Source organism: Centrocercus urophasianus, unplaced genomic scaffold (assembly GCF_019232065.1).
Source record: "Centrocercus urophasianus isolate 14NV4802_14NV808 unplaced genomic scaffold, USGS_Curo_1.0 seq_11, whole genome shotgun sequence".
In the NCBI taxonomy this organism is placed as follows: Eukaryota; Metazoa; Chordata; class Aves; order Galliformes; family Phasianidae; genus Centrocercus; species Centrocercus urophasianus.
This window is the reverse complement of record NW_024884253.1, coordinates 85,131,646-85,158,385: the sequence shown is the minus strand read 5'-3', so window position 1 is coordinate 85,158,385 and position 26,740 is coordinate 85,131,646. Positions and strand designations below refer to the sequence as shown.

General features: G+C 42.1%; 1 protein-coding gene across 2 annotated transcripts in view; it reads right to left on the bottom strand.

The window, feature by feature from the left end:
- The window catches only part of RNF144B (ring finger protein 144B), a 51,937-nt gene extending 30,475 nt beyond the window's left edge, over window positions 1-21,462 (bottom strand). The window contains exons 1-3 of one of the 2 annotated variants that reach the window (XM_042839806.1): window positions 20,912-21,462; window positions 20,101-20,152; window positions 6,742-6,930 (exon numbers count right to left, since the gene is read on the bottom strand). In XM_042839806.1, coding sequence (XP_042695740.1) covers window positions 6,742-6,906 — 165 coding nt within the window. In that variant the 5' untranslated portion in view covers window positions 6,907-6,930; window positions 20,101-20,152; window positions 20,912-21,462. The remainder of the gene's footprint in view (window positions 1-6,741; window positions 6,931-20,100; window positions 20,153-20,911) is intronic. The other variant, XM_042839805.1, reaches the window with a different exon arrangement.
- Window positions 21,463-26,740: the final 5,278 nt, after the last annotated feature.

Below are 26,740 nucleotides of genomic sequence, written 5' to 3'. Positions count from 1 at the left end.
ATTATCTCCTGCTGCTCCTCAAACCTGGTTTTCCAGGAGCTCTTCCAAATCTGTTTCAGGGATCTGCTGTAGTCTACTGCCAGTGGTGCTGGATTCTGCTCAGACACACAGTCCAAAACAAATTTACACAAAGCCTTCCACAAAGTGGAAGCACTTCATTAAAATCAGGATGGCTACCTGGTAATCTTTGACATAAAGCAGCACCACAAAACAAAAAAAGACCAGAGAACAGGACTAGAAAAACCTCAGCCAGCTGTGAACACTGTTTGCAAACAAATCTGTGTCAAACCAAACACTCTCTTACCAACAGCTACAAAACAGATGTGACCACGAGGCTTATGTCACAGACTGGCTCCGATACTCCACTATTCCAAGGCACTGACTTAGAATGTGCTTACTTCACATCTGTTTCTTCATTTGTTAAACAGCGATGACAAACTTTGGTGACACAATGCTGTGATTAAATATTGTGGTTCTCTCTTCCTCCTCTGTCCTCCCCAGTCTCCTCTCGGCCACTGTCATGTTGCTACCATTCCTGCTGACTTCAGGAACACGTTGCCCACTTTCCTGAATGGTAGCATCCACCAAAAGGGTACATTTGTGCCTTTCTGATATTCTATCCAGAAGTACATGCAAGAAGCTCTTAAACCATCTAAATTATGATAAAAATGCTAAGCGTTCAGTGCCAATATTAGCAGGCGTGGGAATTTTCTTTTTTATAACTTTTTAAAAAAAGCTATTCTGAAACATTTCAAATGTCAAGCTGGGAAAAAAAAAAAATCTGAAATGTCAAAATTTGGCAGCTTTTACCTGTGGGTGGAAACAGAAAACAATCTGAGGTGAGTTTTATATAAAGTAAGTGGGTCATTGCAGCACAAGGGCTCTTTAGGAACAGGAGAACACAGTGTTCTAGTGCAGCCATGAGCACATGTAGATGTCTCCTAGGATGAGGAAAAGAAGTGAAAGAAGAGTGGATCAAGAAGTCCCCTCATGGAAGTTAGCACAGAGAAAGATAAGAAACATTAAAATCCAATGTTTGCTAGATTTAGGTGTTCACATTTTCTCTTACTCATAAATTTTACTCAATAGTCCTTCACTGGAGTATTTGTGTATAATGCATAATTCAGCAGACATCTCATGCTCTTTGTCATCTGCTTCTCCCTTGACTTTGGTTGAATCAATCTCCAAAGCTCCAAAGCTCTGCTCCAAAGCTTTTCTTCCTGTGCTTTTTGCAGTTCATGCTGATCCTTCACATCAGTTTGTCTACAGCTCACCAGTCCTTCCCTAGAAAAGCACTCTAAGGCTTGCAGCAGTAAGGACAAAAGGTCAGTATGAGGCCAACTGAAGAAGAAGAAGGTAGGGCAGCACACAGCTGCCTTAGAAGGCACAAAAGAGTGCCCTGCTGTTGAAGTACAAAGGTGAAAATTCTCTTTATGGAAGGATTTTCCCTTCCCCCCTTGAAAATGTAGCTGGCAGCAGCATGCCAGCTCCTCTCTCAGAGACTGCAGAATCCTATGGCCCTGACTCACCAGGCAGGCAGGCAGCTGCCCAGAGCACCAGGCTATCAATAGCTGGAGAGGAGCCTTTTTTTACCTTTCCTGAGCCCTGGCCTTGCTGTCACACAGCAGAAAATTGGGTTCTCCCAAACACTGCCAGATCACCTACTTTGTGGAATATTCGAGGTAGAAGTTACCTGTGCTTCTATTCAACACTGCATGTTGACTTTTCCTGTTAAGGTTGGAGGAGGTTTAAACCTGGATTAGACTGGATTGTGTGCACCAAAACATCAAACGTGATCACCATGGCATTTGTTTTGCATATTTTGTAATTCAGTTACTTCACACACTTCTCAGAAATACAAGACCTAACAAAGAATTTGCTTGGATGAGAAAGAATGGTGAATCATGCTAGACCTGCAGAACATGTACTGTCAACATCTAAAACTATCTTTTGCTTTCAGAGTTTGTCATATGTTGTTTTATGCATCTCAAAACCTGATGCAGTAAATAAGACACAGGACGGATATAGGCCACTGCCTGATGTAAATAGAGTGAAGCTATAGTGTGGAATTGCTCACCTGGCTCACATAAGAAACCTGTAGTTTTCAGAAAGAGGGAGGAAAAAGAGGAAAGACAAAACCAAACAGAACCGAGGATGGAGGAAGCTAACACATTAACAGACCCCTGCAAAACCACATTCTCCCTAACAGCAGTGCTGTTAAGAGCAACCAAACTGTGAGAGCACTTCTGACACTTGTCCAAGTACAGCAATGTATAATTTTGTAAGCTAATCAGGATACAAAAAAATATTATTTTGCTTTGGATTCAGGCAGAAGTGCAGTAAAATTCTGTATTTCATAACAGTCTGATGGCAAAGCCAGGCACAGTGAATAATCATTTTATGTAGATATGTGAGCAGTGGGACCAAAGGAGCAAAGACCTGTGTAGCTGGTTGCTTCCAAGGAATAAAAGGCTTCAAGACAAGCACAAGATGCTGTAGACAGGAAGGATATCCTGCAAACGCACAAGAAGGATGACTGATAAGATAAAATGGACAAAAAGACAAGCAGTGCTGAGAACAGATGAGACGCTCTCTTTTCTGAATGGGACGTATAGTATAAAAAGTATGTGGCATAAGCAATATGTATATTGCAAAATATTATATCTGTATATTCATTTATAATAACGTGTGTTTGCATGGCACTCCACAAAGCTTTAATGGGCACAGGAAGTTATCTGAATAATATAAAGGACGTCAGAAGTTTTGCACTATGTAGTTTTAAGCCACGATGCACATTATAGCTGTTTCCAAAGCATGCAGTGTGTAAAGGAGTGCTTCATCTTACATTTCAGTGGAGTCTCACACCAATTGCAACAATAAGACATGGAGCTGCTGGAGGCCTTCCAAAGGAGGGCCAGGAAGATGACTGAAGGTCTGTGCCACAAAGAAAGGCTGAGGGAGCTGGGTTCAGTGTGGAGAAGAGAAGGCTCTGCGGAGAACTCATTGCAGCCTTCCAATAATGAAAGCAACTTGTAAACAGGAGGGAGATCAACTTTTCACATGAGCAGATAGTGATAAGACAAAAGGAAATGGTTTTAAACTGAAAGGATTGAAATTTAGGTTAGATATTAAGAAGAAACAAGTATAAACAAGAGGCAGACCAATGTTTTACAAAGCCAGATAATGACAGAACAAAGGGGAATGGTTTTAAACCATGAAGAGGGAAAGTTGTGATTATATGTTTGTAGGAAATTCTTTACTCAGAGAGTGGTGATGCACTGGCACAGGCTGCCCAGAGAAGCTGTGGGTTCCCATCCAGAAGGCATTCAAGGCCAGGCTGGATGGGGCACTGGGCAGCCTGAGCTGATGCCTGATTTAGTGGGTGGCAACCCTGCACACAGCAGAGAGGTTGGAACTCAATGATCTTTACTAAGGTCCCTTCCAACCCAAGACGTTCTATGAAATGATAAGAAATCCAAGGTTGATGTCTTCTCAGACTGGCCTACCAAATGAGACGACTGTATCATACAAAGCCATCTGATTTCTCTTCTCTGAACAAGCAGAGTAAAAATGGCTAGGTGAAAAGCTCTTGCCTTAATTGCAACCTTCCTCCAAAATGCAAATATACACCTCCTTAAATAAAGCTTACTTTGGCAAGAACACAGCTTCTCTAAGATATAATGTTTACTACAAGGGTATCTAAGCTGAAAAAAATAGCTGTATACGAAGTCTAATGAAAAGGAGATATAATCTCTCCCCTGCAGATGCTTATATATTAACAATTTCCAATTACTCCCAAGATCAAAAGTGTTGTAGTAAAAAACAATCATAGACAGAGAACTATCAGTGCACTTGGCAAAAAAAAAAAAGCCACATATGTAATAGAACAAAAGTTAACCAAACTAGTGGCTTTACTTTAGTAGAGTTGAACATCCTATGTCCACGTGAAGTATTCTTCTATTAAATTTCAAATTTAATACTGTTCATGGATCTACAGAATTAACCTTAGTGATAAAAAATACAAATAAGCTATGCAGACAGGTAGCTCTGCTAGCTCAAAAACTAATATGGGCTAGATTCCTACAGCTCAAGGTTAACATTCACACAGCCTTTAAGACAGATGTTGCATTAAGAAGGTATCTAAAAGCCTTGTCATGGATGGGAGGGAAGTTACAGCACTGCAGAGCAGAGCAACCACTGCAGGCTGTGCCCAGTGCAGTGTTTTACACAAGTCCTGGCATTGCACTGAGGCCCTCTGTAGTGAGGTGCTGCTTCTGCCACTGTTCTTTGGAGGCTGCCTAAAGCTATCACAGCAACTTATACAGCCAGAAAATGCTGAGTTCAAGATGGAAAAGCATACAAGCAGGTTAAAAGACAGAGACCTCTTTGTTGAAGGAGGTAAGATCTATGCGCCTCCGCTGCATCAATACAGACACAGATTACCAACTACATCTGTGCTAGAGGTATCAAACAGCCTTCCTCTGTTACACATCTTGCTTCTATATAAGTGCCTTACAACTTCCTTTCTCCTTATAACCACTACAAAATCTTTCAGTGCTTTTTGAAACCCTTGATCTCTCGAGGAACATTTCTGAACTGAAGTTCAGTGTACCTCCTTGCATTACGTAGCATGGCATTTCTTTGTGGGCACACAGGAATCTCTGGGAGCAAAGATATGCTGGTATTTGCTTGTATTTGTTTCCATCTCAGCACACGTAGTGAGCAAAAGGAAAGGCAGCAGGAAAGCACAGAGCACTCTGCAGGCAGTGACACAGCCCATGTCCAATCTTTTGCACCGTCAGGTGCAGAAATAAGAAGAGAGCAGCAACTCATCACAGAATGCTAGCACATAAAAGATGCTCCTTTTCTACCTGTCCCTGGTATCACAGCCAGACAAGGTGATCACAGGACAAGTGAGAAGTGACTGTGAAAGACAGAGGTGAACAGGCAACAACAGCCAAGGGGTAGACACACAGCATAAGCACAACAAAGGCATATTAAGCCAACTCATATACACAGAGCTTGTCTAAAGGCTTCACCCAGCTGCATTCAAAACTCACCCAAGGCTGACTCTAGCCTTATACGGAGTCAGCACAGATGCAAAACAACCATGATTGCACTCTGTAATGGTAGTCCTAAAGCCAAGTTCAGGGTGAACATGCTTCATGCTACTATCCAGGTATAAGGTACACATGCAAGGTGGCATGTTCAGCATCAACAAAGGACGGGTAGGAACAGCAGCCATACCCAGTTGTCACTGATTTCTCCTTTAAGAACAGTGGAGAACTCAGCTCTGCCTGGTGCAGTACTCAGCAGACCTCCCTTTCCTAGAGCCAGAGGATTACTCTGCTCAGCCAATACTCAGGTTAGAGTCATCTGCTACTAATATTAGTAAATCAGTCAGTAAATTCTCAAAGAGTGAGACTGCTTTATAAATATCAATGCTTCCAAGTTTTAAATTTAAAGTTCTATCTTCCTTCGTATCTACCTGTTAGGCATGTCTTGTGGAAGTCAGCATGGAAAAGACGCTACATGAATTTCAGGCTGAAAATGCAATTAACCACTCTTCTCCTGGTTTCTTGAAACATAGGGATTTGAAGACTGGACTATCAGATGGACAAAGAATTGGTTGGATGGATGTAGGCAAAGTGTTGTTCTCAACAGCTCTATGTCCAGGTGGAGGCTGGTCTGAGGATGGTGAGGCACTGGCACCTGTTGCCCAGAGAAGCTGTGGATGCCCCATCCCTGGAGACGTTCAAGGCCAGGTTGGATGGGCAGCCTGATCTGGTGGGTGGCAACTCTGCCCATGGCAGGAGGGTTGGAGCTAGATGATTTTTAGGGTCCCCTCCAAAATAAGCCATTCTATTATTTTTATCCTGCTTCATAACATCACTTTGCTTCTCTGAGTTCAAACAATCAAGTGCAAAATTTAGAAGTACTTATTTGAGGCTTACCTGCAATCTGTTGTCAAAAAATAAATACTTTTATTCTGGAGATATTAAAAAAAAACCAAAACCTTCTGTACTGTGACTTCTGACCTGCTTCCAGTATTCATTAGTCAGGTACATCAAAGTCACTATTGCCAGAGAAACTGGATTCATTTCCCCATGCTGACAAAGAATCCAGAAGAGCACTAATATCTGCAAGGCTTTTATGAGATTACTCAACCCCAGCCTTTATCACTTCCACCAGCTTTATTTGATCTGAATTTGCAGGGTGCAAGATCCTCACTGACAACTATAGGCAATGCATGACCTCAGCAATTTCTCTGCAGCACAGACTGCAGAGGCAAAGGTTCAATAGGCCAAGTTTAATTTTTGTTTAGGTTTTCTGACTGCCCTTAAAAAAATACATTCAAGACTTAAAGGAAAAAAAGGCCTATGACTACCCAGAAAATAACAGGGAAACAAAACCACAGTCATAGGATGACTTTTGCTTCAGAAGAAATGAATGTGTATGTTCTCTGATAGTCTTAAAATGCATCTTTTTTTCCTATTTACTACTGGGATTTATTATTATTGTATGCTACAGGAACATCTGTTAGAGCTGCATGTTATTAAATGCAGAATAACAGAGAAATCTTCTAGACAAAGCAAGAGAGACTAATACCAAATGCTCTAGGAAAGCATCCCCTATCAGCAGAGGTAACACTTCTAGCAGGATGTAAACAGTCCCATCTTGAAGTTCTGTCTATCTTCCATTACTCTGTTCTCGTAACTTAAAGGTGCTGCTAAATCTTACCGATGTACAAAAGATGCAGTGGCATTCCTGCAGAGTGGTCATCTTATCCAGGGAATATTCACAGAGACATAGCTTGCAAGTGAGCAGGGGCTCCAGGGCTAAGTCTCCAGCTTCTGACTTGTCAGCTGTCATGGTGTCAGGGCTAGGCTTCCCCGCAGAGCCCATTCTCTCATCAGTTGTCCTCTCTGCCTGGAAAGAGAAATCAAGAGCTTAAGCATCCCACAGACCATGTACTTCTCATTGAAGAGAGAACTTATAGCTCATGAAAGCCCCTACACACCTAAATGTACTGTCATCTTGGTTCTAGTCTCGTGCTTCAAGACATTTTACCAAGAAGGTTCCTGAGAGGCCAGGACCCCAAAAGACCTGAACCGGACTGCATTCTCAGAGATTTACCTTGTTGGCATTAAATGTATCAGTCAGGGCACTTATCAGCAAATTCAAACACAAATCACACAGATTACACATTACTTATATTGCACACAACAGTATTTTTATATCCAACCCACAACCATGCAGCTCTTCCACTTAACTCTGCAGGGCTCCTAAGCATCTAAATGAGTTTTGTGAGCCTTAAACTAAGTGCACACTTACATGGAGGTGCTCAGAATAACCATGTCCCCAGAGCTTGGGGAAGAAACTCCTATCCTTAGAGAAGCACCAGTGGAATGGTGCACCTCACAGAAATATCATGCTTAAATACAATGAAACTTGTTTCATAAGCATGGTATTTTTGTGAGGAGCACTTACCTCCAAGAAACACGGTCTGAATTCCACAGACTTGCCTCTGAATACACTTATCTGATGGCAAGAAGGCCTTCACACACATTTCTGACAAGCAGAGGTCTGGAAGCCAACTGCACACAGCCAATTGCAGCAGCCCAAAGTGAAAATGCAGCACCACCAGATCTAGGAGGTCACTTTACAAATGGAAGCTGTGTGAACATGAAAACAACAGGGGACCGAGACTTGTCCGTGTGCCTGTCAGCTCTGACATCTCACAAGGCAAAGAGGAGACTTGAGCCCTGTGGTCCACTTGTCCTTCCCTCCCCTGCAGCCTCATGTGTCCCCACGGCAGGGCTGTCAGGTCACATTTGGCAGCATGTCACTGCTGCTGTGCTGCTGCACCCCAAGCGGTCATGCCAGCTGCAGCTGGTCCATGTGTACACAGTGCACTAGCTTGCAATATCTGCAGAACTTCTCCCCAGAAGAAGAAACGATGGTGCTCATGGAGCTAGAAGAGGCAACACATGTGAAACCTTGCCCCACAGCTCCTATCCCACAATACGGCACACGTTTGAGACCCATTCCCATGCCTGCCCCATGAGGCTGTTGTCCAGAGTTCCTATGAGTCTGCAGGAAGACCATTTCCTTTCAAAAGCTATGCAACCACAACAGATCTGGGTGGAGCACACTTTTTCACTCCTTAGTTTCCAGTCTGGAAGAGCAGCCATCAGATGTATCTCTTGGGATGTCTTTCCTGTAAGCAGCCTGTCTGAGAGACACAAGAGTCATAGCCAAGATTCTAGCAACCAAGTTTCTGTCCCTAATCCAAAGAAAATCCTCCTTTTAATGTCTTGCAATCACTGCTCAAGATATGTGCTGTGCCTGCATTATTTTTGGCTCAGTCTCCACCTGCAGTCTCTACCATGCAGTCCCCACAACACACTCCATACAGCTGCAGAGCTAGAACTCCTGCACGGCCAGAAGCCTTGGAATGAAGCTTCCCTCTGAGTCAGAAACTGCAACACTCTTCTGTAATTACTGCAACAGGAGGAAAAAAAAGAAGCAGTGAGTCACTGGAAACGCTACAGCAGATCAAGAACTACCTGTTATTTAGAACTACGTGTTAGACGTTATCTCAGTGTTTGGGAGAACTGTAACACGTTTACTGAGCTGCATCCATAAAGGTAAGCTACTCACCTCCACATGCAGAGCACCCTGTGGAAATCTCCAGTAAATGACTGAAAGCAAAGCTGGAGGATCAGAGCATCCAGCCCCCAGCACAGCCCTGGCTCACCTCACCACAACCTCATTAACCCCAGCACAGTTCAGCAAATGAAGCAGCCAGAACTGCAGCTATGAGCACAACCGTGCAGCCTGCTTACAGAGCATCTTGGGGAAGGCATCACAGCCACCAACAGCTGCTCTCCCTCCATGCCAGCCCATCCATAAGCTCTTCTCCAGGTCAGGCTGGCACAGGCAAAGCTACCCTGTTAGTACCTGAAAATATGTCCAGCAAAGTGAGAGCATGTACACAACCTGCTCCTCTTCCCCATGCAACCTAATTAATCAGTTTGCTTCTGCCCACCAGAACTGCTACTTTTGCTATGGCTGCCACAAAAAACATGCAGAAAGAAAGGTCACAAAGGACAGCCCATGCAGCGGCAACTGGGCTCTGAAGAGAAACCAGGCCTGGTGAGGATAGTTCATTTCCACAATCAGAATAGTCGGTGGAAATGATGGGGAGAGAAAAATCACTTGTCTTCCTCTTGTTCTCACCCTCTACTCCTCCTTTTCCAACACTTCAGGATGCATCGTCCTCTCCCAGGCTCTCAAACCACCTCCTCAGCTTTAGCACCACTGTCAGAACTGACTTTTCCATCCACTGTGGAACAGCTCTGAAGTTCCAGCCCAGTTCCTCCAAATTTTTATAGCTTTTACTTTGCTAGGCCCAGTTCCATAGACTGTCATTAGTTTACTACACATCCATTAGCACTCCTTACAGTGGATTAAAATTCCTACTGTAATTACAAGTTGCAAAGAATTTAGGTTGAAAACAAAACATCTTGAATGTACGTTGTCCTGCAGAGGAAGAGGCAGTCAGCTGAGGACAAAGTTGAAAAAGAGCATTCTGTATGTGGTTATATTAATAAATATATATATATGAATATATTCTATTCTGTTATAGTAATAAAAATAAATTACCAGAAATAAAAGTGGAAAGTCTCTCTCAACAGAGGCTGCATGAAATCTTGTGGAGCAAAGAAAAACACATCTCAGGGATGCACTAAAACAGAGGAACATACTAGACTAAATTCTGCACCAGCACAGATCAGTCAAACTGACTCAAACTGGTCAAACTGGAGGTGCAGAGAAGAGCTATTACAGCTCATGATAAAAATCCCCTCAGCCCCTGTGCTGCTTTCTGGGGGGAGGCAGAGAACTTGGGGATGGGGTGAAAGCAAGCTTGGGAAAAAAGGAGGGTAGGGAGAAAGTGGTGTGTTAAGTTTTGGTTTTGTTTCTCACCACCCGAATCTATTTTAATTGGCAATAAACTGATTTTCCTTGAGTACAGTCTGCAACCCCTAGGTTGAAAAAGGTAACATTCCTGTGACAGTCATACAGAGGCTCAGGTAAGTCTGCCCAGCTGCCTCAAAGCAAGATTACCAGTCTGGAAAAACAAAAGTTACTCTGTGTAAATGATAGCACAAGCAGGCCAGGCAGTCTCCTAAACTGCAACATCAGGACATTATCTGTGTACCTGCAACCAAGTCACTATTTAGCTGAAAAGATGTGTGTGGGTGTGACTTAGAAACATCATGCAAAATCATGAAAGGTTTCCGCACTGGTACTGGAGGAGAATGAATGGATTGTATTCAGTGCCATAAATCACCCTTTCATTTTTCACACGCCGTATCCAATAACAAGAGTTCTTAGAGAAGCTCCTTCAAGCCTTGCGTTTACAAGCAATTCTGCTGAAGTTAGCAGAGCTCTATGCTTTTAGCTCAGTGCTGAGTTTAAAGGAAGCCAAGGAAAGTACCAAAATGAACAAGCTGCTGCAGGAAATATTCACAGGACAAAAAGGGTCCTTTATATGTTTTTCAGGCTGCTGTGTGCCCAGATGATGAGACAGGGTAAGAACCCTGACATCCTGTCTACGCCAAGCTTCGCCCCCAGGCTTGCCATGAGCCAGCTCCCAAGGAAGGGTGGACGTGCATGTACAAGGTGGGATCACAAAGAGGTTTGGGGTTCGGCTTAAGGTCAGGTGTGGGCCCAGCACATAACAATGCCTCCCCACTTTGCAAAAAAACAGTAACAGAATGACAGAACTGACAGCACCTGTAAAATTCCCATTTAGTGTTCCAGGTATTTATCAAACTTTATTAGAGAAATGTTTGCAAGCGCTGCATTTCTCATGCCCTAGAGATTTTTGAGGTACTCCACCCATTACAAAAAGGATCATCATAAAAGATTTCAAAAATCTAACAGTAGTATTGAGATAATGGAGCCAGATCACTGTGAAATTAGGACATGTGAAGACAGGTGTCAGAAACAGTTTGTGTTACATGTTTACGAGGGTGGACAGTGACAGGACAAGGGGGAATGGTTTTAAACTGAGACAGGGGAGGTTTAGGTTAGATATCAGGAGGAAGTTTTTCACACAGGGTGGTGAGGCACTGGAACAGGTTGCCCAAGGAGGCTGTGGATGCCCCATCCCTGCAGGCATTCAAGGCCAGGCTGGATGTGGCTCTGGGCAGCCTGGTCTGCTGGTTGGTGACCCTGCACACAGCAGGGGGTTGGAACTGGATGAGCACTGTGGTCCTTTTCAACCCAGGCCATTCCACGATTCTATGGTTTATAGCATCAACTTCAACAAAGTTGTTCAATCATCTTGACCAGTTCTGGCTGTGTGTCCTTAGCTGTCCCAACTCTCTCAGGGCAGTGTTATTCAAAATTTGCATTTAGGGTAGTTTTTTTGAACTCAGTGATTCTGCACAAAGATTGGTCTGAATCAAGCCATGCTATTGCTTCTGTGGTCTAATAGACTGGCCGCTAAACCACAATGCAATCATCCCCTCTTTTGATATGCAGTGCCTACACAGAGCTACCAATCTAGTCCACACAGCACTACTTATACCAGCTAAGGAAGGTTATAAAACATGTGATTAAAGCTCTACTTCCAGAAAGCCATCATCTTCGAGGCGGATGCTTCATCATATGCTTAAGTGTTTTTATTTAAGAAGAAGTCTCAGTGTTTGCCTTATTAAAATGTGATTATTAACAAGTCAAGCGTTTAATTTTTTTTCTGAAACTGTGCAGTCAGCAATCAGATCCATGAATGTAGGGTCTAATTTAAAATACATTTTTTGTGTATTCGGATTTCCCATAATACATCTGTGCCTTAATACAAGCAAGCAAGCCAATGACTTGATTACATGCATGCACAAGGAAAACCCATTTTGGATACCATGATACGCTACCGAGGTGAAGTATTAGAGAGAACAAAAACATTTCAGTATCTGTACTCTTTGAGCACAGACTGAGGGAAGTCAGATGTTTAATACTTCAGACAGTGTAAAATTCTGTTTTAAAATAAGCTTGTTTAAAAATCAAGCGGCCTAAGTAAATTTCTGTATGTTGCATGAGAACACACTGAAGGCAGTTTCTATCACTTGTTTTTGTTGGAAAGTCAGGGAAAAAACAAGCCCTTGAGCTGCTGTTCAAGAAGTATTGGCTGTATAGAGTATCATCATAGCAAGCTAGCAACCAGAACATAAATATATAAAATATTTTGTAAAGGATATACTGAGTGGGAAGCCTTTCATACACACACACAAAAGTAAGGGACAGAATGCACTAACTCAGAATATCATCCTGCTTCCTGTAAGGTATTTTTATACTAGATTTTAGGATGCCTAAAGCACATATTGAACAGTTTCCCAAATCCCACACAAACCCAAAAGTTTCAAATTATTCTAGTAAATCAAAACATCATTAGAGCATATGTAAATCATTACACTCCACAACCCTTTGAAGGCACAGTTGTTCAGTAACACTATCTCTACTGCAATACTGTGTTGTAATACTGTGATACTTCCCAATCACTTCTAAAGACTGAAAAAGAAATAATGCAGAATTCTGATCTTCATCTCTCCTCGGTACAGTCAGGAGCCATGCAACAGCAAAACTCACTGACCCCATGAGGACAAAAGTAAGCCCTTCTGGGGGGATGATGTCAGATCACTGCATTGCAGAAGCCACCACCTTCATCGTGTTCTGCTGGAACAAGGATGGTACAGAAGCTGAGGAGACAGCTCCATCAACACTGCCAGGCTAGGAAGCAAGCTCCCCGCATCACATCTACTGGACTAAGCCAGCAGGGCAGGCTCAGCCTGGCTACTAGCAAAAAGCTCTTCATCAGAGGGTGGTCAGACTCCCCAGGACAGTGGTCAAAGCACTCCATGTTGGACAATACTGTAAAACGTGGTTTGAATTCTGGGTGGTCTTATGTGGAGTCAGGACTTGGTAGTCTTTGTGGGTCCCTCCCAACTCACTGTATTATATGATTCTGTGACTCAGGTGCTGGAGGCCTTCAGGCAAGCAATTTAGGGTGACCCAGATGAACTGAGCTTGCTCTGCCTAAGCAGATGATGGTTCAGGGTGCCCACAGCAAGCCATGGCAATATATCTGGTCCTGCAGCTTGTTAGTAGCAGGACTCTCCTGATGTTTCACGCTCACCCTATACACTGCGAAGCTGAATTCAAACGGCACAAACTGCAGCTAGACAAAAGCACTTGCAAATGTGGCATCAAACATTTCCAAGTATTTCCAAAACACATCAGAACAAGAAAATTGTGCCAACTGGAATTTCAAGTATTAGCGACCAACGCAAGATTAGACTCCAAAGCTTATCTAAATGACACTCCCTATTCTTAATGATACTATGCAATGTCTGCCAATGCTAAGCTACAAGGAATTTCCATTCTAACTAGTTTGGCGTCCTTTATTTTGAATTTCCTGTTGTCAAGAGGTAATACACCACTACTAAAAAAAACCCACTCTTCATGACATCAATGTCAAAAGCAAATGATAGATCTTCCTTTTTGACCACGTGAGGGTTTTTGGAAACCACAACATACTAAGTAAAAAGGAATAGAACCCTTGGGATGTCAAGTGGGTTGATAACTTGGCTAGCTTTTTTCTATCAGCCAAAACAGGAAGTCAAATGCAACAATTTGACTTTGACACAGGAGAAAAACAAAAAAACAAACAAAAAAACCCCACGGTTTATTTTTGTTAACTTGATAACAAAACCTTGGGATACATTAAATCCTTGAAATGGAATGTTTACAGTCCAGATAGTTTTCAGAAGATATTTGTGACATTGGCCTATTCTGAGGTCAAGGAATTTTCAGAAGGTATTTGTAAATTCATGATGTTAAAGCAGTAGAACTGTATTTGACAGAGGGGCCGACTACATCTGTTTGGTCATAGCAAATTCTCTTCTAAGAAGAAAATCAGTGAGCTGCTGGGCTCCTCTGGCTGCAGACTGCTCCTTCAGAGCAGCCAAGGCTGCGTGCAGGGAATAGCGTCCGACTGCAAAGCAGGCAATCCAAGGCAAGTAGGGACACGACTCACAGCCAGGCCTTGAAGGTGACAGCAAAACATTTCTTAGTGCCAAGGCAAGCATGCAGAATTTTCCAGTAGGCAAAAAACACCTGAGCTGAGCACAACAATGAAAGATCTTCCACTGAGCTCTGTTGGAACGCTGCATACTGAAGAAATCAACTGAACGTCATATATTGAGAAAATGGCATCTGTTTACTTATTTATTTTTAGAAGAGATGATCTGAGTAATGCTTTCTTTTCAGAGCCTGCAACAAGATGATACCTTTAATATCTCAGTCATTTCATTCTGTGAGGCCAAGACATCTGCAAACTTGAAAGATTATGGTCCTGTCATCTTGTTTACTGTGAGCATCAAAAAGTACTTTCACACAATTTTGGACTTACATCAAAAGGACAATCAAAGTACAAGTTTGTTTTCCTTTTACAGTTTTTGTGTGCCTGCTCAGCGAGTAAAACTAAACACAATGAAGGTTTCGTTTGCCCTCTATCTAATCTTTCAGTCAAATATGCTGCGTATTATTCTAAATAAAACATGCTGTTCAAGATAACTAAGATAAAAACAATAAAGGATTGAAAACTACCTTCAACCAAAGAATGTCTCAATGACATAGAACATTGGGAAGAGTAACAGGCATCAAAGACTGAGATCCAGTCCAAAGATTACACCTTGTGGGAGTCACAGTAGTTAATACAACACTTTACTTTAAGAAAACAACACGAGAAAGTACTCACTGTGCTGTAGTTTGTTAAGAAATAATTCAGAATCATTAAGAAGTAATAGAGGAGGTTTGGGAATCTAATATGAGAGCAGCTTGTTTTGCAACAAACACCTGCATTTATTGAAGTAACTGACACTTCTTCTCATAGCTGGTTATCAATCTCATTGCAGTGTATCCTGAAATCTCTGCCAGGTCCTCAGTGATCAAACCCTACCAAAGTCAGCTGCAACGGGAGGTGAGGGAAGGACAGAGAGCTGTACAGCTCCAGCCAGATCTGCAGAGGCAAGAAAGGGAAAGAAGCTCCTGTGGCAATCCCTGTCTGAGCTTCTCTCTTCTAGGTCTCTCAATGTCCACATTTGCTCTTCCTCTTTGCTAGTCTGCTTGTTGCATTCCTCACTTAAATTCCAAATTTCAACTTTCATTATGGAAATAACTTCAAAGGAGAACAGAAAGCTATAAACACAGATCTCAGCCTTAAGAACCTTAGTATCTGACTGGCTGGTCCCTACATTACCCTACCCAGAAAGTCAAAGCCCCGGCAATGAAAATGCTGCCAATGGCACCAGAAGGCCTGTTCATGAATGCACAGATAAGCAACTAGTGATAGTTAAAAGCTGCCCTTCCAAAGCCTCCCAAACACTCCAAACAGTGTACATCTAATAACACAGCTCTGAAAGACCTCATAGCCTTGCTATACTGTAGCATGACAATCTTCTAAAAATCTTTCTAAGGATACCTTTCTGGTGGATGGCCTTAATTTACGACCATGCCCTTCAAAAAGGTCTTTTGTCATCTCTGTTAAATAATTAAGAAAAGGAAGTATGGGAAGACATCTCAACTCCTTCTTTACTCCTCTCCCCATAGGTGCCTATTTCTTTCATTTGTTGGCCCAATATGCCAAGAAGAGAGAGGCTATGTCAGCAAGGGGTTTGAAATTGGTCAAATCATGTTGACTACTTGAGTGTTTGCAATGTTTTTATTGCAAGTGGCCAGTATAAAAAACACACATCCTTAAAGCAGCATTAGCTAGATGTTATATACATTTATAGATGTTACATACACTTACTCCACTCTAGGCAAAGGGCATGATTTTCTTTCCCACAAACCCTCCCTGGAGAGTGTGATGGAGACTCTTCACCACTGAACTCAGCAGCACAAATGTGAAGAGGTGTGAAGGGCTCAAGATTGCATTTTCTCCATTGTGTGAAACTTCACGGAGCAAGTTGTTGCTGGCCCTCTGTATGTTGTCTTAGTCCTAAATTGGGGAAACTCCACTGGGACAGGTTCCAGGATCAGGGATTAGCCGAGATTTTGCTGCTTGAGAAATTTCAAGTGAGTGCACTGCTGGGCAGCCCACAGGGTCAGCTTTTTTTTTCTCCCACTGACTACATCCCTGTAACCTTTTTTTTTTTTTTTTTTTTTTGAGGGGGGTGATGGGGCAGGGGATACCAGCTTGTTTTCCTTCATCTTCTCCCCACATCCACCCACCTGAATGCTTCCAAAATTAAGAAGAGCCAGAACAGATGAACGTTCGTATATACAGTTCAAACATAACCAGCATCAGCCTGTACATCACAGCTTCTAGTCAATCTCAGAATTTTCTTTGCATGCAAACGATCAGCCTATATGCTAGCTGTCATAAAATGTGTTTTCCTTCTACGTACATGGGGTTTTACAGCATTCACTTTTGAGTGATCTCTAACTGTATATTCATCAGCAAGGAGTTCACCCCTAAGCCACACTGATATATAGTACATAAAAGTGCAAGTGTAGGCAGCCATTGGGGACCTCTTTAAGCCCCTGAACATAGGGAGACAGCTCTTCTACTGCAATATATTCTTTCTTTTTGCAAACAGAGCACGTGAAGGTTTTCAGATCTGCACATTTGCTCATTGACAGTCTGAGGATACAGTATTTTGTATACGCAAGCATGAATATCAAAGCTTCTGTTGCAGACCTAGGCAGAGTCCACGCTTTGGATGACTCATGTCTTATGCTCTTCCTTCTCTCCTCATTATTATAGCAAAGTGAAAGGCAGAAAAGCTTGCAACAGACACAGACAAATAGCAACATTCTCAATTAAAGAGGAGGAACATGAGCACAACAGTAAAATGGTATTTTTTCCCTTCTAGTTAAAAGTAATTTTGTACTGTTTGTCTCTTGATCAGCGCCCCTTGTCTCTCCATCAGACAAAAAGCACGTAGAACAACTCCCCATAACTGCTGTGTCTACAACAATCTCTAATGCAGAAGAAAATCCATACAAGTGATGTGTTCTATCATGTATAAAACCACATGCACGAGCTGGAATCTTTCACAGTAGAATGCTGACTGTGATTTCCATGATCAGCACATCCAGACCAAAACCTAAACATATCAAGTCACAGTTCTGGAGTTCAGTCCCAGTCCAACTCATTCAACTGCCCTTGTTTATGGCCTTTGAAGTCTGTCAGAAGAATACAGAATTTCTCATTAGGTTTCATACAAATATAATTCAAACAAATTGCCTTTTGACTAAAGCGTGTCTGAGACTACCTCACTTGAGAGGAGCTAAGCATTCTCTCAAGTCTGACTTCCATGGCCCCAGTTGCTGTGCCCAGCACTAGTTTGGACAATAGAGATGTTGACCCATCAGAAAGAAGGGGCACAAGGATGCTCACAGAACGGCCCGAACTCCAGCAAAGTCAGAACTGTACTTGCAGGCACCAAGGACATTCAAAGAATCAGGCCACTTGATAGCATTTCTAACTAAAACACCATTTTGCTCCTGTGCTTAAACAATGGATTTTCCCCTGGTGGCTGAGCAGATTCCCCTAGAAACACAGTAAAAAAAACCCACATAGATCTGGGGCAATCCATAATCTTATTTCTTTATTAAAATAGAATAAAAGGAACCAGATATGGAGAACAAATGTCATTGTGTGAAGTATCTACACATACCAAGGTACCTAGGAAACAGCATCAACAAAATATTTTTTTGTATAGCCACCTTTATTCGAAAGTGTGTTTACAATGCAGTTAAACAAGTCATGATCTCAGGTACTGAAATTTCCACTCAGACCTCTGCTCCTCCCTGGAAGAAGAGAAGTTGGGGAAGTCCAACTTAAGTGGGAAGTGTAATTTGAGATGCTTTATTTTTTTTATTATTAATGTTTTAAGAACTGCTAGCAATGATCTACTTTGTGAATGCAATGCCCACTCCATTCCCACTGAGTTGAAACCATTTACAAGAGACACAGAAAGATTACTGAACACTATTTTTCTACTGATCAGCACAATGTTATTTGGCACAAGCACCTCTGTAAATATTTGTTGAGGACTGGGTAAATTTGCTGTGTACGATGGCCCTCAGACCTGTACTTCTCTCTGTCAAGGCTCATAGTTGAGCACTGAAGCTCAGCTGTGCTTCAGCAGAAATACAAAATGATAGAGGCTGAGCTGACTAACATTGCTATCTTTCCCTTATGATCTTTTTGGTTTTGTTCCATGCTACCCTTCACAAACAAAAAGATGATTAATTTTGAGATGGAATGAATGTAAGGCTATTCCTGGCTGTTGGGTCACGAAGGGAATTTGTGAAGTGCATTACACAGGACTGGGCTGTGGCACAGGAAAGCCAAGGGGAGAGAATGGAACTTTGGTCACCTTTCAGCAAGCAGGCAGAGGAAAAAGACAGGTTCAGCCTCACAAACGTGAAGGCAGTGCATGCTTGGGTACATGCAAGGAGGTCCAGTGGACTCAGTTAACAGTGACACTGGCAGCTTGCCATGGTATTTTGTTCATGTGTGCTTGTGATCCATGGGCCTAGAGATGTAATTACAGTCTCAGATTTCACAATACTACCAGTCTGGGAGATATTTATGGGTCTGATACGTGCAATCTATCTGCACTGCATAGTTTCAGGTATATTCAAGAAAACTCACTCACTCACAAAGAGGCACAGCAAGTCTGTTGCCTTTTTCTTTAAACCACACACCAAAGCAATACCCGTCAGTGGGTCTCACTACTAAAAATCCCTGAAAGGTCTGGGCAGAGCAGGTTACAGGCACAAGACTCAGACTCGTATAATAAACACTTTCAGTAGTATACCAATGAACTGGGAACCTGGTTAAGTATTAGTGCTGCTTGTTTTTCTGTCAATTCACTTGCTGCTTTCCATAGTTGCATTTTAAACTGAAGATGTTATTAAGGTCAAGTGAATGCTTTCTTCCTCCAGCAAAAAAGAAAGGTCAAATAATCTCTTCCATGTTGTTTATTTGTTTTTAGAAAGCTTCTGAAGCTTTTAGAGAATACAGCGTAACCTAAAAAGCCCAGCTAGAGAGGAACATTTCCATATCATTGGCTATTTATATTATTGACTTATGCTCTGCTCAAACACAATCACCAAAATATCACTATTTGCAGGAAAGAAGAATGACTGCCAGGAAGGAGCACACTGGATATAGTACAACACGGGGAGATGAAACTCGATCAAGTTGCCAAATGCTGTTCCTACATGAAGTGTAGGGAGGTTTCCATGTACTTCTATGAGCAGACAACACTGTTTTAAATATCCTCATTGCACATTTAAGATGCATGGGAGAAAACAAGTCTGATTCTCATCATACTGACTTGGCTGTGGAATTGCTCCAGTTTATTCTGAAGGAATACCTCCCAGTTTACCATAACTTTACCAGAGCTTTAGATGCACTGCAAACACATTCTTCCTAATTCATAATGTAAAGCACTACTTTCAGTATCATAACCACAGCCATCCCCTTATCAACGTACTGTATTTCTTCCAAAATAGCCCACGTTCACCACGAGAAGGGCTTCCGCCACTTTCATGCTATGACAACAACCCGTACACCCACTCATTTTCAGGCACAGACAAGTCCTAAATGGCAGGAGAATCAGGCCGACTGATTTGTTTTGGAAAATATTTAAGGACAGCATTTTGGAACTTCTGTTTCCAGAAATATTGGTGTTCCAAATGCAGTGCTTGTCCTTAACCAAGACCACTTGCCCTTGAGGCTGAGGGCAGCCAAACATATCACGTTACTGTGCCTGCTCACAGCCGGCTGCAAGGCTGCACAGGGGCATTTCAGTCACAGCCTCTCTATCTGCTGAAATGTATTTCTTAAAAGCATTCACTATTTACCAAGGGGATGGGAGTCAGCCTGCGATGTTTCCTTAACTATCATCATCCTAAATATTTTACTACTTACACTGCTCTCTGAAGGAGGATATTTGATATTGTCACAGTTAGGAGCAGAGTGCCTTCTTAGTACAGAAAATACAGACTTACTGTAAGTCACAGTGAAACATCATTACTGAAGAAGCTTTGTACTGGGAAAGCTCTACAAAGAGAAAGAGAAAGCAGTGCCATACCAGTAAATGCTATTCTCTGTTCTTAGTCGGGGGGGGGCCGAAAAGGGGGCCCAAGGGGGAGGAAGAAATAGTGCCTACTAGGAAACAAGGTATTGCATGTTTGCTAAGTGCTTACCTAAAAAACTACGACCCCAAGCAGATTACAAGTGTACATTAATGCCTAGAACACTAATCAGAATGTTTTTCCTTCCTGACACCAGCTGCACAATACCGGGACATAAGAAATGGCTTTAAAGCAGAAGGAAATCTAAATTTTGAATTCAGACTCCCTCTAGCCCAAGCTGTATCTTCAGTATGAAGTGAGTTTTTGTGTTTAAGCTAGAACAGATATATGACATAGCATGCCATCTTGGCAATTGCTTTCCTCACAGTTGTATGTTCTAATACTGCAGCATTTTCAACCCCCTCATACACATATTCCTTTAAAAGTTACACTGACAGAAGTAATTTCACCCTTCTGGCAAGTACTTGATGTCTGATTTTCTGTATCTTTAATCATCCAGACTCCAAGATCTCCTTTTTGCCTCAGTTCTAAGCACCACACGGTTAGATTTTAACCAAACCACAAGTAACATTTATTCTAGCCCTTTAATCATTCTGTTTCTTACTTTGTCTATTAACAAAGCCTTTTCTGTTTTCATCCATTATAAGCAATCTTTGGTTTTCTGCTTTTTTTAATTATCTTTTGCTTGTAATGGAAAAATAAAGAAAGCTGTATTCCAACATACCTTGAAAGGAGAGTAGTATTCAGTCCCAGCTGTTTGACTTTTCAATAGCTTCACTCACACTCCAGCGCTCCCAAGAATCATGTCACAACCACTGCAGCTTGCAATCAGAAGCAGAGGCAGATTCCTCTCACACGCCCTTTCTCTTCTCCGAGTATCTGACAGCTGTGCACTTCGTAGGACTGCAGAAGGACTTGCCTCTCAGTTCCTTTGCCACTCTGATAAATAATCTCCTCCCTGCTATTAAGAGCATGCTGCCATTATATCTTAAAAGCACGTCACAGCTTGTATGCAGTAGCTGTGGGAAAGCTGCATTTATTTATACAGGAAGCTTGAGCACAGCACTTCCTACTTCCCATCTGAGTCTCAATTCAGCGGCAGGTGATTTCTTCAACCCCGTCAGATTCCAGCCAATGCATATCCTACGTTCTTATCTGGATATCCGTGCTGCTTGTAACTCCCATCTGTGCCCCAGAGAGATAAAACTGAAAGAGGTAACGCAATAGATGCAACAGCCCAATTGCCATTTAACCTGTTTCAGGATAGCAGTCTGTACGATCTGTACCCACTACCGGAGGACGATGCCTTCAACACTGCAACTTCTGCTTATCTCCACCTGTGAAAAATGTGGGCTAAAAGTGATTTCTTCACAAGCGAATAATCTAAACTCAGCAGTGCCAGTGTGATTTCAAATCTGAGTGCTTAGCCATGATGCTTGTGCTCAGTTTATTCTCACAAGACTACATTTTGACACTTTAAGATGTGCAAGAGAGGTGGGAAATATTGCAGTTCTGTATTCTGATCCTGTGGATGCAATGAAGCAGGAGAAGGTATCATACCATGGCACCAAATTCCCCCTAAATTTTCCTGCTGTAGGAAATGTACCCCACCCACAAATAAGAAGTACAGACACACCAGAGTGCAGCGGGTGCAGAAAAACAGGGGGAGAAGCAAGTAGAGATGCTAATCTATAATTTTCTTTAAATTACGAAACAAGTTTACTTTGTACTTCATGCAATTCTTGCTGGCATTCTGCCTTCAATACTTTGCTGTGAAGACTGAGGTACAGGCATTTCTTCAGGGGTTTGCAGAAGCTCATAGCTGTGCTTTTACCTGTTTTCAGACAATTATGCTGCATCAGGTGAATTTAAGGAGAAGGCAGAAAGATTGCATAGCTCTAATTCAGCTTCCTCACACCTCAACATTACAGCTTTATTTGAATTTACATCCACTCTTTCCCCTTTGGAATGAGCACAATCTTTCTCAATTTGACATCAGTGTAATTCTTTTCTCTGTACAGGAAGGGAATAGTGTCCAGCCACTCCAGCATGTGGGACCACGCTGATCCTACAGTATTCATCAGTTGGATCAGGCAGCTTAGAGCCACGAACCTCGCCACTTAAGCAAGTAGAGCACTTTACAGCAGTAATAACTTATCCTCAGCAGTCACCAATCCCAGACAGTACTCAACAAACACTTGGGATTCAGACCTACTTTTTGGGCTGCAGAGCAGTCATGAAAATGTGTGTGTCCAAGTTCATAACTGAAAAGGAGTGCTCTACAGTGGTTAGTTTGTTCTCCTCCATCTTCTGTTCCAATATGAAATTGCTTAAGCCCCTACCACTTTTTCACTACATCCCTTCTCTTCTCCCTCTCTCCCTTCCAGCTCCTGTGTTTTCTTCCTGCAGCTGCTACCTTTGCTACTGTGTCTCATCACACAGGTACTCATTAGGCAACAGATGAAGTGCAGCAAGAAAACTCTTCTTGCTCAGTTCCCGTGTCCAGCATTACAGCACATCAACAGTAAAAGGACAGTTATCTCAAGGAGGAAAGCGGCGAGAGAGGGAGGATGAAGAAGGCAAGTCATTCTTGCAGGTGTAGGGTGATGGGTCCAGAAGTAGAGTGGGGGAGCAGACCACAATGGCATCTGGTTGGTACCCTCTGCTGGCGTAGTAAAACTAACCAAGCTTCACTGTGGTAGCCTCCACCAACCAAGGAAAACAACTGCAAGTAAAGACTAATCATCTTTTCAGATATATGGTTAGTCCTGTTTGTATCTGGGGAGCTGTTCTTCTAAATTAACAAAATTAGATTAGTCCATTAAAATGCAGATAAATTCTGAAAGCTTCAGTTGCAAAAATCACATCATATTTTTTTTTCGGTTTCCTACTCAGTATATCTTTGCATGGAAGTTATGTGACTACACAAACATGCAAAACTGCTTACTGCAGATTTCCCTTAAACTTCACAAAATTGGTGAGAAACATCAGGAGAGCTCCTCAAGACACTTAATTTTCTGGAAAATGTTAAGATGCCATCATACCAGTCATCGCACTTCGAGAATAGCAAATCCTAAACAGTGCTCCCTGTGTCTGTATGGAGGACAGTCGCTTCCTGCAGCTCTGTGGGCAGCTGGTGCTCCCAAGCTTCTGTCTTCAGTTCTGTATTTGCTTCTATGCTGCCTATCCTGGATCTTTATGGCAAAGGAGAGCTGAAGGTGCCATGGCACTGTGCCAGAACTAAAGCTATAAGGATGTGAGACGATCAATGCTGATGATTCTTTCCGCCACCGCCGCCGAAAATCCTCAGCTGGACTGTTATGAACTCTTCTATCAAAATGATTTTTCTTCCAGCTGCACTTCAAGCCCGAGTGCTTCACAGTTTTGTAGAAGCACATTTTCTTGGCAAGTTAATTGTGTAAAGTGTTATGAGTCATGCTAAAAGTTCTATCCAGCTGAAATGCCTACATCTCTTAACTCAGATTGACTGATCTCCTTTCTGAGCCAACCAATAAAAAAACACAAGTAGGGAATGTCTCACAATGCCAGTCGTGGCAGACACTGAACCCTCACACTGCTTGATTTCTTCCTCAATGAACAGTAGCACAAGGCACAAAACAGAGAGAGTCCGATTCATTTTCTGGATGCTTTTAACAGACACTTTTATGGCAGAGAGGTGGGGGAATCTACGAGTCTCTGTGATGATACATGCCAAATCACAACCTCACAGTGAATTTGCATTTAACCGCCAGACGGAGAGAAAAGTTAATTACTAACATTGCTGTGTCATCCTTGCAGCTACTTGAAATGCTTACAAAATGACTAAGCCACACTGGTGTTAACAAGATTACTAATTAATTTATGACATAGCTGGGTAAAAAAGTAATAGTTTGACCCCTGCAATGGTCTCCCACGTGCCACAAAAAGAATACTATTACCAGCAAATGAAAACATTGGGTTACGGTAAAACTAACACAGTTTCCTTATATGAAGGCTGCTCCAAAAGTAATGCCTGTTTTATTGTGTTGGCCCACAGTGTCATAGGCTCATGTTGGTGGTATGGCAGTAAAGGTTGAACTTTCCTGCCAGTATCCCATTACATTTTGTTACCACGTGGCAGACGGCAACAGAGGAGCAGGCATCTGAAATGGAAGTGATGATGAAGCAAAGGTGTGGAATTGAATTTCTCCATGTGGGAAAAAATGACACCTATTGACATTCATCTGTGCTTACTGAATGCTTATGGAGACCAAACAGTGGATGTGAGCACAGTGAGGTGGTGGGTGGCACATTTCAGCATGGAGACAGTGACAGCAGGTCAGCTCTGCTGGTGCAGATTGTTACTAGCACAGCATGCAGGCTCTTGTTCATCACTGGTGGAAACACTCAGCTAATGGTGGTGGTTATGTTGAAAAAAAAAGTGTTCTGTAGCTGAGAATTTGCTTTATCAAACAGCATTCCTGCGCTCTATGTAGCTGTCGGAGTTTCCATGGAGATAAACAGGAGGCATTACTTTTGGAATGACCCATATAATTGGAGATAAGGAATCAGAATTAGCCCGCGAGGAAAAAAAACCCCAAAATACGAATTGTCACTGCTCTCATTCACAGTTTTTCAACTAATAGGAAATATTCTGAAAAATAATTGCTTTCCATAGACGCAAAGTAGAAACAGGTTGTGTAAAAAACTTTCTTATTTCTTATTGGTGCGCATGCCAATTATCTGCTTTCCCACACACAAACAAAAGTATTTGTATAGGTCTATGCAAGAGATACAGTTTCACAAGCAGAACAGATACTGATGTGTAACATAACCAATGCTGAAAACAAAACAGGACTTTGCACAGTAGATATACATATTATCTGGAAGTTGCAAGCGTGACACCCTGATGTCATGGGCTAAGGACAGTTTTCTTCCACGGGTCCTATCTTATAGGGGCATTCTGCCCTCAAAAGTCATTTGTGCTAGCTTCATGTTGACAAAAAGAATCTCTATTCTACATATATGTGTGTATTTATAAAATTACAGAAACGATGCTAGAAACTAAACATTAGTGCAAAACCCCAGAGCTATGTAATAGTCTGAGTGCAGATAAGATTTTCTCAGAATACGTGCAATAAAACCAGGATTACACCTTTTCTTGTTTAAATAACCCTATCATTCTACAGATCTGACTTGGTATGCAAGTCACACTCCAACAAACCAGGCTTGAAATCTTTGTTACTCCCCTCAGCTAAAAGATACTAAAACTTTAGTAGTTGGTGTTTTGTAGTAAAATAAACAGAGTTAAATTATTTTAAAAGAATAGTAAGTATAAATCTAATGAGCTTTTTATTTTCAAGTTAAAAACAGTGAGTGTGATGCTGCACTCTCTACTGAACATTTACAATCATTATGATCTGAAAGCAGATGGATCGGTCCCAGACAGTCACAAAAGAGGTGGTGAGGTAACTTACAGTCATCTTGCTCTGAATAAAGCAAAATGCAGATCATTAAAATACATTGGCACAGCAGACCATCTCCTAACAAAATCCAACAACATCTCTTTCAGCAAGTTAAGTGCTAGATGAAAGAAACACAGTCTCAGCAGAAAACAGCACAAAGACAGCCTGCTTTACCCATCTGGGACCAAGCTGTGGTTGGGGTGCTCAGAAATCTTGGTTTACATGTCAAGGCTGATGGCTTTGACAGAACATTTCTGGAGTGTTAGTGCAACTAGTCTTGGGACCGGCAAGCATTAGGAGTATTTTACCCATAGGCCATCATCATCCTTCTCCTTGACTTTCTCCTCTGGCAAGAGAAGAGAATGAGCCAGTCATTGGCTCATAAAGCAGTGCACATAGACCCCAACCCTCCACACGACAAGAAGAGCTGTTATGCTACCTCAGGAGTTGCTGGAAAAAAAGTAGGAAACCAGACAGCCTGCCTTGCTCTTGAGCTGACGTAAAACACATGCAGGCATGGAGCTGCATGAGTCTTCTGAGGATCAGGCAATAGGTGAGAATTTATAGATGCAAGAGGAGACAGCAAAGTTGTCTTGCTCTTTCATAAAGTAAGCAGACATTTTCAAGCATATATATAAAGATTGCATGGGAAAAACTCAAGGCTTGATTAAATGACTTTATTTTCTATCATATATGCCCACAAGGAGCTTCAGAGCATGGCACGGACATGCACAGACATTTTTCCTTTTGACCATGTGCCAAAGTGACACATTTCATTGACTTTTAACCAAGCGTTTTGGTAACATACCTAGAATTGCAATGATTCCAGATACTGGAATCAGATTAAAAACTGAAAGGGAAAAACCATGCTGGCAGCTAACACAGGAAACTTTCTCTGTAACAGAACAGGTCACCAACCTGTCCTTGTCATAAGAAAAAAATGTGCCTGCTGTTTTAGCTTCTCCATTTCTAGTGTTTTTTTTCTGTCCTGCCTCAAGCTCTTAGCTGCCCTATTTTGGAAATATTAAAAGACAGCTTTATTCCTTCCAACCTCCAACCCTCCTAGGTGAAGGCTTTGCCTTAGCCTGGCGTGGCTCTGTCTCTGGTGG